Source organism: Homarus americanus, unplaced genomic scaffold, assembly GCF_018991925.1.
Source record: "Homarus americanus isolate GMGI-L3 unplaced genomic scaffold, GMGI_Hamer_2.0 scaffold28309, whole genome shotgun sequence".
Lineage (NCBI taxonomy): Eukaryota > Metazoa > Arthropoda > Malacostraca > Decapoda > Nephropidae > Homarus > Homarus americanus.
In genome coordinates, this window is record NW_024731681.1 from 20,070 (window position 1) to 38,088 (window position 18,019).

The 18,019-nt window shown below is 43.6% G+C and overlaps 1 protein-coding gene across 1 annotated transcript; it reads right to left on the minus strand.

Annotated features, from left to right (window-relative positions):
* Positions 1–2,020: 2,020 nt before the first annotated feature.
* On the minus strand, positions 2,021–4,183 carry LOC121867811 (cuticle protein 8-like). Its single transcript, XM_042367932.1, has 2 exons — positions 4,091–4,183; positions 2,021–3,441 (listed from the first exon to the last, which is right to left on the minus strand). The coding sequence occupies exons 1-2, from the start codon at positions 4,100–4,102 to the stop codon at positions 2,629–2,631; spliced, it is 825 nt and encodes a 274-aa protein (XP_042223866.1). The 5' UTR covers positions 4,103–4,183; the 3' UTR covers positions 2,021–2,628.
* Between the last annotated feature and the right edge of the window lie 13,836 nt (positions 4,184–18,019).

The window sequence follows — 18,019 nt, forward strand, 5'->3', positions numbered from 1 at the left end:
TAAATTTGCCGGTGGATCAGGAAAGTTTTTAAAGTAGATGATTTATCAGAATGAGTAGAGGAGGTGGAGTAACCCAGATAGGATTTACGAATATTAACATCAATTAAGATTTTTACATTTAATCACTTTATTGAAAATGCGATACGTAATAAATATGAAATTATTTTTATTTTATTTTACGTGGTCCGATATTTATTTTATGTAAATATCCTCATTGTCGAGTATAGATCTTGACTTGACCACAGAAATTGGAGCAATTCAGTTATCCAGTCAGGCGGAAAAAGTCTTTGGCGGAAACGATAGTTTCGTCTGAGCGAAACAGGCTGAAAAAAAAGGCAATTCGCGGAAAAATGACAGAAACCGGGAAAGTTGACGGTAAAAATGCTAGTGTGACGCCACCTTTAAGTGTATTTTCTTTTATTGATGTTGATATTAAAAAATGCATCTGATATTTTTGCTTACATTGAGCGATCTGGTTACAACTGCCGAACGCGGAAAGACTGCTGCACTAGTTCTCTACGCGTGTGTGACGGCGCGTTCAGGAAAATGAAAATTTTTAGAAAACTTATGCAAGAAAATGACGGAAAAAGTGTGACGTCGCATAAGTTAGCGTCCAAGTGTGTTGTGTATTTTTACTACGCTTATTGACTCTTGCTCTGTTTGATGTGGGAACTGTTCGACCACCAAGTTACTCAACACCAGGCTCCTGTAAGCACCGTAGTTCACTGTTGCTTTCTGGGCCTGTCGCCCTCCTATCCAGTATACCTGTTTTATTCTATCTTTCCACCTCCCTCGTGGTTTATCCCCCCCCCCCTCTCTTATCTTCCTGTCCATACAATATTTTTCTTTTTCTTTTCTCTTTGTTCCTTTTTATTTTGTATGCGTCAGGTGTCGGTTGTAAAGCACCTTTCGAAATGTGCATATTTCGCAATATCACCTTTTAGCAAAATATATATCTAGTATTATATATTCTTTCCCTAATACAATATATTGCGTTGTCGTCAAAAATCCCAAGGATCGAGATTTTAAGCATATTCTCTAATTTTTTTGTTTTTATAATAGAATGAGTTTTGGTGTTACTGTAGCGTGCGGTCAACAAGTTATTTAGGTTTAATTAGGCTAGGTTAGACCGCACGCTATAGTCGCACCCGAGTTTTTTCAGTTATATGACATAATTTATAGAATTTTTAATGAAAAGTATTGTTACTCAGCTGTATACCAATCATGTAACACAAATAAATGTCAGATATTGTCAAGCGTTGAGGGAACTTTGCCTGTAGTTTTTGTTATTTTATTCGGAGATAAAGTTTCCCAGTCTACTGTAAATTGTATGCTGTTGAAAAACTAAAAGACTGATGACGTCATGAGAAAAAATGCTTTTAGATTATTCATAAAAATCTACACTACCTTCTGATGGGACATTGTTCTTCTGTTAACCTACTCGAAAGATGTAGATGTTAGTTTATGATAACAGTAGCTTATTGAAAATTTACTGTGCGTCGAATTTCGTGAATGTATGTTTTGTGTGATCTAGTTTATGACACGAGGGGGAGAGGCCTGGAGAGGGAATTGTCTCAATGTTTGAAATAAAGGATATAATTCGATAATCTTGACTTGGCTGGTGAATCTATCCTTAGAGAGGAAAGATAAAAGATATGAAGAAGGGAGAGTCTCTGTATACATGATGAAAGGTAGATAGATAGATAGATAGAGATGAAAGGATAACTATTCAACTGTATAGGGATCACATGAGTATTAGGCACCTCAAGTTATGTCGCCAGATCATTAAACACCTAAAAGCCTTCTGGGAGGGCAGGTTAGGTCAGCCTCAGAGAATTTAATGGTCAGAAAAAATAAGAGAAGATGCCTTATCTTCACGTGAGCTTGTTAAATTGAGACATAATGGCTGTTCTTAATGAAACAGTAATGACCGAAGTCTTTTTTCTGTTGAGAACTTCAGATGATTTCGATTCATTTGTAATAGATTTTTAACTTATAGGAATTAAATAAATGATTTAACTATTTTCAAATATACTTTATTTACATAACACTGGGGAGTATTTGAAATTTACATTGCGAATTGTAATGAGTAGCTTACAGATACAATTTAAATGATAATTTTACATATAAATTCTGGAGAAAAGAAATTGATTGTAAGAACTAACTTTTTTTTAAATGTCATTACAGTACAGTACATGTAGACGTGATCACAGGCGCGTCAACACCAGCTCAGAGGCGATTAATGTCAGGTTTTCATTCTTGAAGAAATCATGTTTTAGTGTTGAACTTTACAAATATGAATTGAGTATCTTTAGCAGCCATTTATATCCTCTGTACTAATGCTCTACGACGCCTTGATCACAGCAATGTGAAGATTAAGGTCAACATGAACACGTATATACAGACCGCGGAGGCTCGTCAACACCAAGCCGTGGAGGTGTAGATGTTGTGATGGTCACCTCAACTATTGTCATCGAATTCTCCATGATGAGATTACTGGAGACATTTGTGTAATCAATCAAAGTTCGATGTCGTTACATTGTGAGCCATACATCACGACCTCCACGACAGGAACTCTACGACACCTGGAACACGGCGTAGGAGACAGCTGGATCCCGACATAGTGGCTTAGTCGACGCGGTAGGAGACAGCGTGGCCTGGGTTGTGTATAATACGGAGCAACTCAGCATCACGGAGGGTGGCGTACGGGTAGGCGGCGGAGTAGCCGAGATGAGATCCAAACACACCTGGGTGGGCGTAGTTCAGGGCACCAGTGAAACCGTAGGGGAAACCAAAAGCGGAATAGGGGGTGAGGGCGGGTGCAGCCACGAGGGAGCGCTTCTTACGGCTGTCGGGGGCGGCGGCGGCAGCGGCTGCGGCCTCATCGTAAGCAGCCTGGAAGGCGGCCTTAGCGGCGGCGACTTCAGGGGTGTCTTGAACTGGCTCGGGGAGGGGACCTGGGGCAGCCAGAGCAACAGGTGCTGGGGCATCTGGGGCCACGGGCAGGTTGGTGCCGGCCACACGGAAACCCAGGGCGTCGGCCACGTAGTGCTGGGTCTGTACTTTGCCGTCTGCGTCGATGTAATTGTAATGTCCACGGACATTGCCGAAAGCGTCACGGGTTTCGGAGCGAGTAGAAGGACCACCAGCGTAGCCGAAGGAGTACTGACCCAGTTCGTCCTGAAGGTGGTACTTGGACTGAACGGGGGATACAGGGGCAAGAGGAGCTGCGTTGTAAGGTGTGAGGGCGTTGATAGGTGATGCGGAAGGGTAACCGCCATACACTCCAGGGTAACCGCCATACACTCCAGAGTAGCCGCCATACACTCCAGGGTAGCCGCCATACACTCCAGGGTAACCGCTATACGCGCCACCGTACACCCCGGGGTAACTCAGCTGACTACTGCAGCTTGCAGCAGCAGCCACCAGGCATAGCACCGTCTGTGACAAGGAAATTTTGTTTTTAAGCTAAGTTTTTGTTATCATGTGTACTTGTTGTAGTTATGAGCCAGCATGGCACTGTTATGGGTCTGAGCTAATTGGTTATTGTTACTGTAGAGTAAACTAATGTAAGTAGATCAGACTCACTGGTTGATGTGTGCTACTTTACTCATGACTCAACTAACGCACGATCTATCGAATGTAAATATGACTTTCATCTTGTACTCTTAAGCCTTCAAGTCACTAAGAAATTTTACAGTTTGTGTTATCGTGAGAGCAGTGTAAAGAAAACGAAGCAAGTCAAGACGCACTGAGTTTTAAGAAAAAAGTGCCAGGAATACAACTGTTACACCATATTCCTTGATTAAGATTAGGTTAGGTTATGACTGGTAGGATACTGCTTCCTTACAATAGTCTACGTTGAGTTAACTTATGGTTATGGCGCTTTACGTTAGACGAAGTTAATGGTACCTCAAGTTATGTTACGTTAACTGAGTAAGTTTATGGTATGGTAAATGTGCTAAGGTTAGATTACGTTAAGTTAGGTAAGGCTTGCATCATCCGCTTTCGTCCGTAGTTTAATAATGTGTCTGTATTACAATAACCATAAGACCTTGTCCAGGGAGGGAGGGAGGTACAGTATACTCACCAGAGCGTTCATGTTGACCAAGCGAGAGGGAGGAGCTGTCTGTGGTGGACGGCCGCTGCGGCACTTATATACACTGTGCCCGAGCTCCTCCAGCAGGCCCTCACCCTGGACACACCCACCCAGGCGGGGCTCATGCAAGACGTGCATCGTGGAACATCCTTGTTGCTTCACTGCTCCTCCCTTCCCCCCACCTTCCCCCTTCTCTCTGTATGATGTCTCTGTCTATGCCCCCTTTTCTCCCTCTCTCTGTATGTGTCTCTGTCTATTCTCCCTCTCTCTGTATGTGTCTCTGTCTATTCCCCCTCTCTCTGTATGTGTCTCTGTCTATTCCCCCTCTCTCTGTATGTGTCTCTGTCTATTCCCCCTCTCTCTCTGTATGTGTCTCTGTCTATTCCCCCTCTCTCTGTGTGTCTGTCTATTCCCCCTCTCTCTGTGTATGTGTCTCTGTCTATTCTCCCTCTCTCTGTATGTGTCTCTGTCTATTCTCCCTCTCTCTGTATGTGTCTCTGTCTATTCTCCCTCTCTCTGTATGTGTCTCTGTCTATTCCCCCTCTCTCTGTATGTGTCTCTGTCTATTCCCCCTCTCTCTGTATGTGTCTCTGTCTATTCTCCCTCTCTCTGTATGTGTCTCTGTCTATTCCCCTCTCTCTGTATGTGTCTCTGTCTATTCCCCCCTCTCTCTGTATGTGTCTCTGTCTATTCTCCCTCTCTCTGTATGTGTCTCTGTCTATTCTCCCTCTACTCTGTGTATGTGTCTCTATCTGTTCTCCCTCTCTCTGTATGTGTCTCTGTCTATTCCCCTCTCTCTGTATGTGTCTCTGTCTATTCCCCCTCTCTCTGTATGTGTCTCTGTCTATTCCCCCTCTCTCTGTATGTGTCTCTGTCTATTCCCCCTCTCTCTGCATGTGTCTCTGTCTATTCCCCCTCTCTCATGTGTCTCTGTCTATTCCTCCTCTCTCTGTATGTGTCTCTGTCTATTCCCCCCTCTCTCTGTATGTGTCTCTGTCTCCCCCCCTCTCTCTGTATGTGTGTCTCTGTCCTGTTCCCCTCTCTCTGTATGTGTCTCTGTCTATTCCCCTCTCTGTATGTGTCTCTGTCTATTCCCCTCTCTCTGTATGTGTCTGTCTATTCCCTCTCTCTGTATGTCTCTGTCTATTCCCCCTCTCTCTGTATGTCTCTGTCTATTCTCCCTCTCTCTGTATGTGTCTCTGTCTATTCCCCTCTCTCTGTATGTGTCTCTGTATTCCCCTCTCTCTGTATGTGTCTCTGTCTATTCCCCTCTCTCTGTATGTGTCTCTGTCTATTCCCCTCTCTCTGTATGTGTCTCTGTCTATTCTCCCTCTCTCTGTATGTGTGTCTCTGTCATTCTCCCTCTCTCTGTATGTGTCTCTGTCTATTCCCCTCTCTCTGCATGTGTCTCTGTCTATTCCCCACCTCTCTCTGTATGTGTGTCTCTGTCTATTCCCCTCTCTCTGTATGTGTCTCTGTCTATTCCCCCTCTCTCTGTATGTCTCTGTCTATTCCCCTCTCTCTGTATGTGTCTGTCTATTCTCCCTCTCTCTGTATGTGTCTCTGTCTATTCCCCCTCTCTCTGTATGTGTCTGTCTATTCCCCCTCTCTCTCTCTGTATGTGTCTCTGTCTATTCCCCCTCTCTCTGTATGTGTCTGTCTATTCCCCCTCTCTCTGTATGTGTCTCTGTCTATTCCCCTCTCTCCTGTATGTGTCTGTCTATTCCCCTCTCTCTGTATGTGTCTCTGTCTATTCTCCCTCTCTCTGTATGTGTCTCTGTCCTATTCCCCCTCTCTCTGTATGTGTCTCCTGTCTATTCTCCCTCTCTCTGCATGTGTCTCTGTCTATTCTCCCTCTCTCTGTATGTGTCTCTCTGTCTATTCCCCTCTCTCTGCATGTGTCTCTGTCTATTCCCTCTCTCTGTATGTGTCTCTGTCTATTTCCCCCTCTCTCTGTATGTGTCTCTGTCTATTCCCCCCTCTCTCTGTATGTCTCTGTCTATTCCCCCTCTCTCTGTATGTGTCTCTGTCTATTCCCCTCTCTCTGTATGTGTCTCTGTCTATTCCCCCTCTCTCTGTATGTGTCTCTATCTATTCCCCCTCTCTCTTTATATTGCCCTGTCTATTCCCCCTCTCTCTGTAGCATGTGTCTGTCCTTCCCCCTCTCTCTGTATGTGTCTGTGTCTATTCCCCTACTCTCTGTATGTGTCTCTGTCTATTCCCCCTCTCTCTGTATGTGTCTCTGTCTATTCTCCCTCTCTCTGTATGTGTCTCTGTCTATTCCCCTCTCTGTATGTGTCTCTGTCTATTCCCCTCTCTCTGTGTGTCTCTGTCTATTCTCCTGCTGTATGTGTCTGTCACTGTTCTCTCTGTATGTGTCTCTGTCTATTCCCCCTCTCTCTGTATGTGTCTCTGTCTATTCTCCTCTCTCTGTATGTGTCTCTGTCTATTCCCCTCTCTCTGTATGTGTCTCTGTCTATTCTCCCTCTCTGTATGTCTCTGTCTATTCCCCCTCTCTCTGTATGTGTCTCTGTCTATTCCCCCTCTCTGTATGTGTCTCTGTCTATTCTCCCTCTCTCTGTATGTCTCTGTCTATTCCCCTCTCTCTGTATGTGTCTCTGTCTATTCTCCCTCTCTCTGTATGTGTCTCCTGTCCTATTCCCCCTCTCTCTGCTGTGTCTCTGTCCTTCCCCCTCTCTGTATGTGTCTCTGTCTATTCTCCCTCTCTCTGTATGTGTCTCTGTCTATTCCCCCCTCTCTCTCTGTATGTCTCTGTCTATTATTCCCTCTCTCTGTATGTGTCTCTGTCCTGTTCCCCTCTCTCTCTGTATGTGTCTCTGTCTATTCCCCTCTCTCTCTGTATGTGTCTCTGTCTATTCTCCCTCTCTGTATGTGTCTCTGTCTATTCCCCCCTCTCTCTGTATGTGTCTCTGTCTATTCCCCCCTCTCTCTGTATGTCTCTGTCTATTCTCCCTCTCTCTGTATGTGTCTCTGTCTATTCCCCCTCTCTCTGTATGTGTCTGTCCTATTCCCCTCTCTCTGTATGTGTCTCTGTCTATTCCCCCCTCTCTCTGTATATTGTGTCTGTCTATTCTCCCTCTCTCTGTATGTGTCTCCTGTCTATTCCCCTCTCTCTGTATGTGTCTCTGTCTATTCCCCTCTCTCTGTATGTCTCTGTCTATATTCTCCCTCTCTCTGTATGTGTCTCTGTCTATTCTCCCTCTCTCTGTATGTGTCTCTGTCTATTCCCCTCTCTCTGTATGTGTCTCTGTCTATTCCCCCTCTCTCTGTATGTGTCTCTGTCTATTCCCCTCTCTCTGTATGTGTCTCTGTCTATTCTCCCTCTCTCTGTGTGTCTCTGTCTATTCTCCCTCTCTGTATGTGTCTCTGTCTATTCTCCCTCTCTCTGTATGTGTCTCTGTCTATTCCCCTCTCTCTGTATGTGTCTCTGTCTATTCTCCCTCTCTGTATGTGTCTCTGTCTATTCCCCTCTCTCTGTATGTCTCTATTATTCTCCCTCTCTCTGTATGTGTCTCTGTCTATTCCCCTCTCTGTATGTTTCTCTCTGTCTATTCCCCTCTCTCTGTATGTGTCTCTGTATTCCCCCTCTCTCTGTATGTGTCTCTGTCTATTCCCCTCTCTCTGTATGTGTCTCCTGTCTATTCCCCACCTCTCTCTGTATGTGTCTCTGTCTATTCCCCCTCTCTGTATGTGTCTGTCTATTCCCCTCTCTCTGTATGTGTCTCTGTCTATTCCCCTCTCTCTGCATGTGTGTCTCTGTCTATTCCCCCTCTCTCTGTATGTGTCTCTGTCTATTCCCTCTCTGTATGTGTCTGTCTATTCCCCTCTCTCTGTATGTGTCTCTGTCTATTCCCCTCTCTCTGTGTATGTGTCTCTGTCTATTCTCCCTCTCTCTGTATGTCTCTGTCTATTCCCCCCTCTCTCTGTATGTGTCTCTGTCTATTCCCCCTCTCTCTGCATGTGTCTCTGTCCATTCCCCCTCTCTCTGTATGTGTCTCTGTCTAGCCCCTCTCTCTGTATGTGTCTCTGTCCTTCCCCCTCTCTCTGTATGTGTCTCTGTCTATTCCCCCTCTCTCTGTATGTGTCTCTGTCTATTCCCCTCTCTCTGTATTCTAGCCTGTTCCCTCTCTCTGTATGTGTCTCTGTCTATTCCCCTCTCTCTCTGTATGTGTCTCTGTCTATTCCCCTCTCTCTGCATGTGTCTCTGTCTATTCCCCCTCTCTGTATGTGTCTCTGTCTATTCCCCCCTCTCTCTGTATGTGTCTCTGTCTATTCCCCTCTCTCTGTATGTCTCTGTCTATTCCCCTCTCTCTATGTGTCTGTCTTCCCCTCTCTCTGTATGTGTCTCTGTCTATTCCCCCTCTCTCTGCATGTGTCTCTGTCTATTCCCCCTCTCTCTGTATGTATATGTCTATTCCCCCTCTCTCTGTATGTGTCTGTCTATTCCCCCCCTCTCTCTGTATGTGTCTCTGTCTATTCCCCCCCTCTCTCTGTATGTGTCTCTGTCTATTCCCCCTCTCTCTGCATGTGTCTCTGTCTATTCCCCTCTCTCTGTATGTGTCTCTGTCTATTCCCCTCTCTCTGCATGTGTCTTTTTGTCTATTCCCCCTCTCTCTGTATGTGTCTCTGTCTATTCCCCTCTCTTTCTCTCTGTATGTGTCTCTGTCTATTCCCCTCTCTCTGTATGTGTCTCTGTCTATTCCCCCTCTCTCTGTATGTGTCTCTGTCTATTCCCCTCTCTCTGTATGTCTCTGTCTATTCCCCCCTCTCTCTGTATGTGTCTCTGTCTATTCCCCCTCTCTGTATGTGTCTCTGTCTATTCCCCCTCTCTCTGTATGTGTCTCTGTCTATTCCCCTCTCTCTGTATGTGTCTCTGTCTATTCCCCTCTCTGTATGTGTCTCTGTCTCTTCCCTCTCATGTGTCTCTGTCTATTCCCCTCTCTCTGTATGTCTCTGTCTATTCCCCCTCTCTCTGCATGTGTCTCTGTCTATTCCCCTCTCTCTGCATGTGTCTCTGTCTGTCCCCCTCTCTCTGTATGTGTCTCACCATCTATTCCCCTCTCTCTGTGTGTCTCTGTCTATTCCCCTCTCTCTCTCTGTATGTGTCTGTCTATTCCCCTCTCTCTCTGTATATGTCTCTGTCTATTCCCCCTCTCTCTGCATGTGTCTCTGTCTATTCCCCTCTCTCTCTGTATGTGTCTCTGTCTATTCCTCACTCTCTCTGTATGTGTCTGTCTATTCCCCTCTCTCTGTATGTGTCTGTCCTATTCCCCCTCTCTCTGTATGTGTCTCTGTCAATTCCCCTCTCTCTGCATGTGTCTCTCTCTATTCCCCCCTCTCTCTGTATGTGTCTCTGTCTATTCCCCTCTCTCTGCATGTGTCTCTGTCTATTCCCCCTCTCTCTGTATGTGTCTCTGTCTATTCCCCTCTCTCTGTATGTGTCTCTGTCTATTCCCCCTCTCTCTGCATGTCTCTGTCTATTCCCCTCTCTCTGTATGTGTCTGTCTATTCCCCTCTCTCTGTATGTGTCTCTGTCTATTCCCCTCTCTCTGTATGTGTCTCTGTCCTTCCCCCTCTCTCTGTATGTGTCTCTGTCTATTCCCCTCTCTCTGTATGTGTCTCTCTATTCTCCCTCTCTCTGTATGTGTCTCTGTCTATTCTCCCTCTCTCTGTATGTGTCTCTGTCCCATTCCTCCCTCCTACTGTGTGTCTCTGTCTATTCCCCCTCTCTCTCTGTACATGTGTCTCTGTCTATTCTCCCTCTCTCTGTGTGTCTCCTGTCTATTCCCCTCTCTCTGTATGTGTCTCTGTCTATTCCCCTCTCTGTATGTGTCTCTGTCTATTATCCCTCTCTGTATGTGTCTCTGTCTAATCCCTCTCTCTGTATGTGTCTCTGTCTATTCCCCTCTCTCTGTATGTCTCTGTCTATTCTCCCTCTCTCTGTATGTGTCTCTGTCTATTCTCCCTCTCTCTGTATGTGTCTCTGTCTATTATCCCTCTCTGTATGTGTCTCTGTCTAATCCCCTCTCTCTGTATGTGTCTCTGTCTATTCCCCTCTCTCTGTATGTGTCTCTGTCCTATTCCCTCTCTCTGTATGTGTCTCTGTCTATTCCCCCTCTCTCTGTGTGTGTCTCTGTCTATTCCCTCTCTCTGTATGTGTCTCTGTCTATTCCCCCTCTCTGTATGTGTCTCTGTCTATTCTCCCTCTCTCTGTATGTCTCTGTCTATTCTCCCTCTCTCTGTATGTGTCTCTGTCTATTCTCCCTCTCTCATGTATGTGTCTCTGTCTATTCCCCTCTCTCTGTATGTGTCTCTGTCTATTCCCCTCTCTCTGTATGTGTCTGTCTATTCTCCCTCTCTGTATGTGTCTCTGTCATTCCACCCCTCTCTCTGTATGTGTCTCTGTCTATTCTCCCTCTCTCTCTGTATGTGTCTCTGTCTATTCTCCCTCTCTGTATGTGTCTCTGTCTATTCCCCCCTCTCTCTGTGTGTGTCTCTGTCTATTCTCCCTCTCTCTCTGTGTGTCTCTGTCCTATTCCCCTCTCTCTGTATGTGTCTCTGTCTATTCCCCTCTCTCTGTATGTGTCTCTGTCTATTCCCCTCTCTCTGTATGTGTCTCTGTCTATTCCCCCTCTCTCTGTATGTGTCTCTGTCTATTCTCCCTCTCTCTGTATGTGTCTCTGTCTATTCTCCCTCTCTCTGTATGTGTCTCTGTCTATTCTCCCTCTCTCTGTATGTGTCTCTGTCTATTCCCCTCTCTCTGTATGTGTCTCTGTCTATTCCCCTCTCTCTGTATGTGTCTCTGTCTATTCCCCCCTCTCTCTGTATGTGTCTCTGTCTATTCCCCCTCTCTGTATGTGTCTGTCTATTCTCCCTCTCTCTGTATGTGTCTCTGTCTATTTCCCTCTCTCTGTATAATACTCTGTCTATTCCCCCTCTCTCTGTATGTGTCTCTGTCCTATTCCCCCTCTCTCTGTGTGTCTCTGTCTATTCCCCTCTCTCTGTATGTGTCTCTGTCTATTCCCCCTCTCTCTGTATGCTTCTCTGTCTATTCCCCCTCTCTCTGTATGTCTGTCTCTGTCTATTCCCCTCTCTCTGTATGTGTCTCTGTCTATTCCCCTCTCTCTGTATGTGTCTCTGTCTATTCTCCCTCTCTCTGTATGTGTCTCTGTCTATTCTCCCTCTCTCTCTGTATGTGTCTCTGTCTATTCCCCCTCTCTCTGTGTCTCTGTCTATTCTCCCTCTCTCTGTGTCATGCTCACTGTCCTGTTTCCCTCTCTCTGCTTAATGTGTCTCTGTCTATTCCCCCTCTCTGTATGTGTCTCTGTCTATTCCCCTCTCTCTGTATGTGTCTCCTGTCTATTCCCCCTCTCCTCTGTATGTGTGTCCTCTGTCTATTCCCCCTCTCTGTATGTGTCTCTGTCTATTCTCCCTCTCTCTGTATGTGTCTCTGTCTATTCTCCCTCTCTCTGTATGTGTCTCTGTCTATTCTCCCTCTCTCTGTATGTGTCTCTGTCTATTCCCTCTCTCTGCATGTGTCTCTGTCATTCCCCCTCTCTCTGTATGTGTCTCTGTCTATTTTCCCCTCTCTCTGTATGTGTCTCTGTCTCTTCCCCTCTCTCTGTATGTGTCTCTCTGTCTATTCCTCCTCTCTCTGTATGTGTCTCTGTCTATTCCCCTCTCTCTGTATGTGTCTCTGTCTATTCCCCCTCTCTCTGTATGTGTCTCTGTCTATTCCCCTCTCTGTATGTGTCTCTGTCTATTCTCCCTCTCTCTGTATGTGTCTCTGTCTATTCCCCTCTCTCTGCATGTGTCTCTGTCCTATTCCCCCCTCTCTCTGTATGTGTCTCTGTCTATTCTCCCCTCTCTCTGTATGTGTCTCTGTCTATTCCCCCTCTCTCTGCATGTGTCTCTGTCTATTCTCCCTCTCTCTGTATGTGTCTCTGTATTCTCCCTCTCTCTGTATGTCTCTGTATCTGTTCTCCCTCTCTCTGTAATGTGTTCTGTCTATTCTCCCCCTCTCTGTATGTATTTATCTTTCTCTCCCTGTCTAACTGTAATATTCCTCGTGTCATAAATGCATAAAAGTGACAGTGGGTGAGATGATTCTGGCAGCCGTCGCTAGGTTAGGTTAGGTTGGTTAGGTTAGGCTAGGTTAGGTTGTGTTAGGTTATGTTAGGTCAGGTTAGGTTAGGTTAGGTTATGTTAGGTCAGGTTAGGTTAGGTTGGGTTATGTTAGGTTAGGTTAGGTTAGGTTAGGTTGGGTTGGGTTAGGTTAGGTTATGTTAGGTCAGGTTAGGTTAGGTTAGGTTATGTTAGGTTAGGTTAGGTCAGGTTAGGTTAGGTTGGTTAGTTAGGTTATGTTAGGTTATGTTAGGTCTTAGGTTGGGTTAGGTTATGTTAGGTTAGGTTAGGTTATGTTAGGTTGGTTAGGTTAGGTTGGGTTAGGTTAGGTTAGGTTAGGTTATGTTAGGTCAGGTTGGTTGGTTAGGTTATGTTAGGTTAGGTTAGGTCAGGTTAGGTTAGGTTAGGTTAGGTTAGGTTAGGTTATGTTAGGTTATGTTAGGTCAGGTTAGGTTAGGTTAGGTTATGTTAGGTTAGGTTAGGTTATGTTAGGTTAGGTTAGGTTAGGTTAGGTTAGGTTAGGTTAGGTTATGTTAGGTTAGGTTAGGTTATGTTAGGTCAGGTTAGGTTAGGTTAGGTTATGTTAGGTTAGGTTAGGTTATGTTGTATGTTAGGTTAGGTATTTAGGTTAGGTGGTTAGTTAGGTTAGGTGGTTGCTAGGTTAGGTTAGGTTGGTTGGGTTGGTTGTTATGTTAGTTAGGTTAGGTTTATGTTAGGTTAGGTTAGGTTGGTTAATTTGTTGGGTTAGGTTAGGTGTTATGTTAGGTTAGGTTGGGTTAGGTTAGGTATGTTAGGTTAGGTTAGGTTATGTTAGGTTGGGTTAGGTTAGGTTAGGTTATGTTAGGTTAGGTTGGTTAGGTTATGTTGGGTTAGGTTAGGTTAGGTTAGGTTAGGTTATGTTAGGTTAGGTTAGGCTAGGTTAGGTTAGGTTAGGTTAGGTTAGGTTAGGTTAGGTTATTTCATGAGTTTCACTTCTGTTTTTATGTCTTTTATTGTTGATTTGTTTTGTGTTTTTATTTATTCGTTTCCTATTTCGTGTATTAAATGATTTTTCATTATGATTCTTTTATTTTACATTTTAGTTTTGTTGATCTTATTTCGATTTATTCATTTTATTTCGTTTTTTTTATCGATCTGACTTCGATATATTTATATTTATATTATTTTTTTATTATTTATTTCATTCGATTTTTATTATCCTATTGCTATTTATTTTTCATTTATCTTATTTTGGTTTATTCATTTATCTGATTTCAATTTACTTATTTATATAATTTTATTTCCTTATTTGTCTTATTTACATTCGTCTACCAATCTTATGAGTGGATGGATAGTGATGAGAGACAAGTGTAGAAAGTGGCAGGAGGAAAGTGACAAGAGGAAAGTGCTAAGACAAAGAGTAGAAAGTGACAAGAGGAAAGTGCTAAGGCAAAGAGTAGAAAGTGACAAGAGGAAAGTGCAAAGACAAGGAATAGAAAGTGACAGGAGGAAAGTGCTAAGACAAGGAGTAGAAAGTGACAGGAGGAAAGTGCTAAGACAAGGAGTAGAAAGTGACAAGAGGAAAGTGCTAAGACTAGGAGTAGAAAGTGACAAGAGGAAAGTGCTAAGACAAGGAGTAGAAAGTGACAAGAACGTGCTAAGACAAGGAAAAGAAAGTGACAAGAAGAAAGTGCTAAGACAAGGAGTGAAAGTGACAATAAAAGTGCTAAGACAAGGAGTAGAAAGTGACAGAAAGTGCTGAGACAAAGAGTAGAAAGTGACAAGAAAGTGCTAAGACAAAGAGTAGAAAGTGACAGGAGAAAGTGCTAAGACAAAGAGTAGAAAGTGACAGGAGGAAAGTGTAAGACAAAGGTAGAAAGTGACAGAGGGAAAGTGCTAAGACAAGGAGTAGAAAGTGACAAGAAAGTGCTAAGACAAGGAGTAGAAAGTGACAAGAGGAAAGTGCTAAGACAAGGAGTAGAAAGTGACAAGAAAGTGCTCAAGACAAAGAGTAGAAACTGACAGGAGGAAAGTGCTAAGACAAGGAGTCGAAAATGACAGGAGGAAAGTGCTAAGACAAAAGTAAGAAGTGACAGGAGGAAAGTGCTAAGACAAGGGTAGAAAGTGACAATAAGTGCTAAGACAAGAATAGAAAGTGACGGAGGAGAGATGCTAAGACAGGAAGAAATGACAGGAGGAAAGTGCTAAGACAAAGAGTAAGTGACAGGAGGAAAGTTAAGACAGGGTAGAAAGTGACAAAAGTGCTAAGCAAGGGTAGAAAGTGACAAGAGGAAGAGATGCTAAGACAAAAGGAGGTAGAAAGTGACAAGAAAGTGCTAAGACAAAAGAGTAAGAGTGACAGGAGAAAGTGCTAAGACAAAAAGTAGAAAGTGACAGGAGGAAGTGTAAGACAAAGAGTAGAAAGTGACAGGAGGAAAGTGCTAAGACAAGGAGTAGAAAGTGACAAGAGGAAAGTGCTAAGACAAAGGGTAGAAAGTGACAGGGGAAAGTGCTAAGACAAGGAGTAGAAAGTGACAAGAGGAAAGTGCTAAGACAAAGAGTAGAAAGTGACAGGAGGAAAGTGCTAAGACAAGAGTAGAAAGTGACAAGAGGAAAGTGCTAAGACAAAAAGTGAAAGTGACAGGAGAATACTAAACAAAAGTGAAAGTGACAAGAGGAAAGTGCTAAGACGCGGGTAGAAAGTGACGAGAAAGTGCAAAGACAAAAGTAGAAAGTGACAGGAGGAAAGTGCTAAGGCAAAAGGTATAAAGTGACAAGAGGAAAGTGCTAAGACAAAGAGTAGAAAGTGACAAGAGGAAAGTGCTAAGACAAAGAGTAGAAAGTGACAGGAGGAAAGTGCTAAGGCAAAGAGTAGAAAGTGACTGGAGGAAAGTGCTAAGACAAAGAGTAGAAAGTGACAGGAAAAGTGCTAAGACAAGGAGTAGAAAGTGACGGAGAAAGTGCTAAGACAAGGGTAGAAGTGACAGGAGAAACTAAGACAAGGGTAGAAAGTGACAGGAGGAAAGTGCTAAGACAAGGAGTAGAAAGTGACAAGAGGAAAGTGCTAAGACAAGGGTAAAAGTGACAAGAGGAAAGTGCTAAGACAAAGTAGAAAGTGACGAGGAAAGTGCTAAACAAGGAGAAGGACAAAAGAAGACAAAGAGTAGAAGTGACAAGAGGAAAATGCTAAGACAAGGGTAGAAAGTGACAAGAGGACATTAACTGAGGTAGAAAGTGACAAGAGGAAAGTGCTAAGACAAGGGTAGAAAGTGACAGGAGAGGGTGCTAAGACAAGGAGTAGAAAGTGATACAAGAGGAAAGTGCTAAGACAAAGAGTAGAAAGTGACAGGAGGAAAGTGCTAAGACAAAGAGAGAAAGTGACAAGAGGAAAGTGTTAAGACAAGGAGTAGAAAGTGACAGGAGGAAAGTGCTAAGACAAAGAGTAGAAAGTGACAGGAGGAAAGTGCTAAGGCAAAGAGTAGAAAGTGACTGGAGGAAAGTGCTAAGACAAGAGTGAAAGTGACAGGATGAAAGTGCTAAGACAAGGAGTAGAAAGTGACAGGAGGAAAGTCTAAGACAAAGAGTAGAAAGTGACAGGAGGAAAGTGCTAAGACAAAGAAGAAATGACAGGAGGAATAAGACAAAGAGTAGAAAGTGACAGAGAAAGTGCTCAGACAAAGAGTAGAAAGTGACAAGAGGAAAGTGCTAAGACAAAGAGTAGAAAGTGACAAGAGGAAAGTGCTAAGACAAAGAGTAGAAAGTGACAAGAGGAAAATGCTAAAGACAAAGGTAAGAAAGTGACAGGAGGAAAGTGTCAGACAAAAGTAGAAAGTGACAAGAGGAAAGTGCTAAGACAAGGAGTAGAAAGTGACAGGAGGAAAGTGCAAAGACAAAGAGTAGAAAGTGACAGGAGGAAAGTGCTAAGGCAAAAGGTAAAAGTGACAAGAGGAAAGTGCAAGACAAAGAGTAGAAAGTGACAGGAGGAAAGTGCTAAGACAAAGAGTAGAAAGTGACAGGAGGAAAGTGCTAAGGCAAGAGTAAGTGACTGGAGGAAAGTGCTAAGACAAAGAGTAGAAAGTGACAAGGATGAAAGTGCTAAGACAAGGAGTAGAAAGTGACAGGATGAAAGTGCTAAGACAAGGAGTAGAAAGTGACAGGATGAAGTCTAAGACAAAGGAGTAGAAAGTGACAGGAGGAAAGATGCTAAGACAAGGAGTATAAAAGTGACAAGAGGAAAGTGCTAGACAAGAGTATAAAGTGACAAGAGGAAAGTGCTAAGACAAAGAGTAGAAAGTGACAGGAGGAAAGTGCTAAGACAAGGAGTAGAAAGTGACAAGAGGAAAGTGCTAAGACAAAGAGTAGAAAGTGACAAGAGGAAAATGTTAAGACAAGGAGTAGAAAGTGACAAGAGGAAAGTGCTAAGACAAGGAGTAGAAAGTGACAAGAGGAAAGTGTTAAGACAAGGAGTAGAAAGTGACAGGAGGAAAGTGCTAAGACAAGGAGTAGAAAGTGACAAGAGGAAAGTGCTAAGACAAAGAGTAGAAAGTGACAGGAGGAAAGTGCTAAGACAAGAGTGAAAGTGACAAGAGAGGAAAGTGTTAAGACAAGGGTAGAAAGTGACAGGAGGAAGAGTGCTAAGACAAAGAGTGAAAGTGACAGGAGGAAAGTGCTAAGGCAAAGGTAGAAAGTGACTGGAGGAAAGATGCTAAGACAAGAGTAGAAAGTGACAGGATGAAGTGCTAAGACAAGGAGTAGAAAGTGACAGGAGGAAGATGCTAAGACAAGGAGTATAAAGTGACAAGAGGAAAGTGCTAAGACAAGGAGTATAAAGTGACAAGGAAAGTGCTAAGACAAAGAGTAGAAAGTGACAGGAGGAAAGTGCTAAGACAAAGAGTAGAAAGTGACAGGAGGAAAGTGCTAAGGCAAAGAGTAGAAAGTGACAGGATGAAAGTGCTAAGACAAGGAGTAGAAAGTGACAGGAGGAAAGTTCTAAGGCAAAGAGTAGAAAGTGACTGGAGGAAAGTGCTAAGACAAAGAGTAGAAAGTGACAGGAGGAAAGTGCTAAGACAAGGAGTAGAAAGTGACAGGATGAAAGTGTTAAGACAAGGAGTATAAAGTGACAAGAGGAAAGTGCTAAGACAAGGAGTAGAAAGTGACAGGAGGAAAGTGCTAAGACAAAGAGGTAGAAAGTGACAGGAGAGTGCTAAGACAAGGGTAGAAAGTGACAGAGGAAGATGCTAAGACAAGAGTAGAAAGTGACAGGAGGAAAGTTCTAAGACAAGGAGTAGAAAGTGACAGGAGGAAAGTGCTAAGACAAGAGTAGAAAGTGACAGGAGGAAAGTGCTAAGACAAAGGAGTAGAAAGTGACAGGATGAAAGTGTTAAGACAAGAGGTAGAAAGTGACAAGAGGAAAGTGCTAAGACAAGGAGTAGAAAGTGACAGGAGGAAAGTGCTAAGACAAGGAGTAGAAAGTGACAGGAGGAAAGTGCTAAGACAAGGAGTAGAATTATCCACACACACACACACACATATTTGTTCAACACGAGGTCTACTAATGCTCTATTCAAAACATACCATAGCGCTTTGTGAGAATACTAAAAGGAAAGGTAGACACACTGAGAATTGAATCTTGTTTGTGTGATAAATTTTTTGTACTTTAAAGAGCTTCTGTGTGATATTCTGGTGAAAGTAAGTTGGGTTGGGATTAAGGTTAGGGGGGTAGTTTAGGTTAAGTTTGGTTTGGCTTAGTTAGGTTAGGTTTGGTTTGGCTTAGGTTAGGTTAAGTTAGGGTAGTTA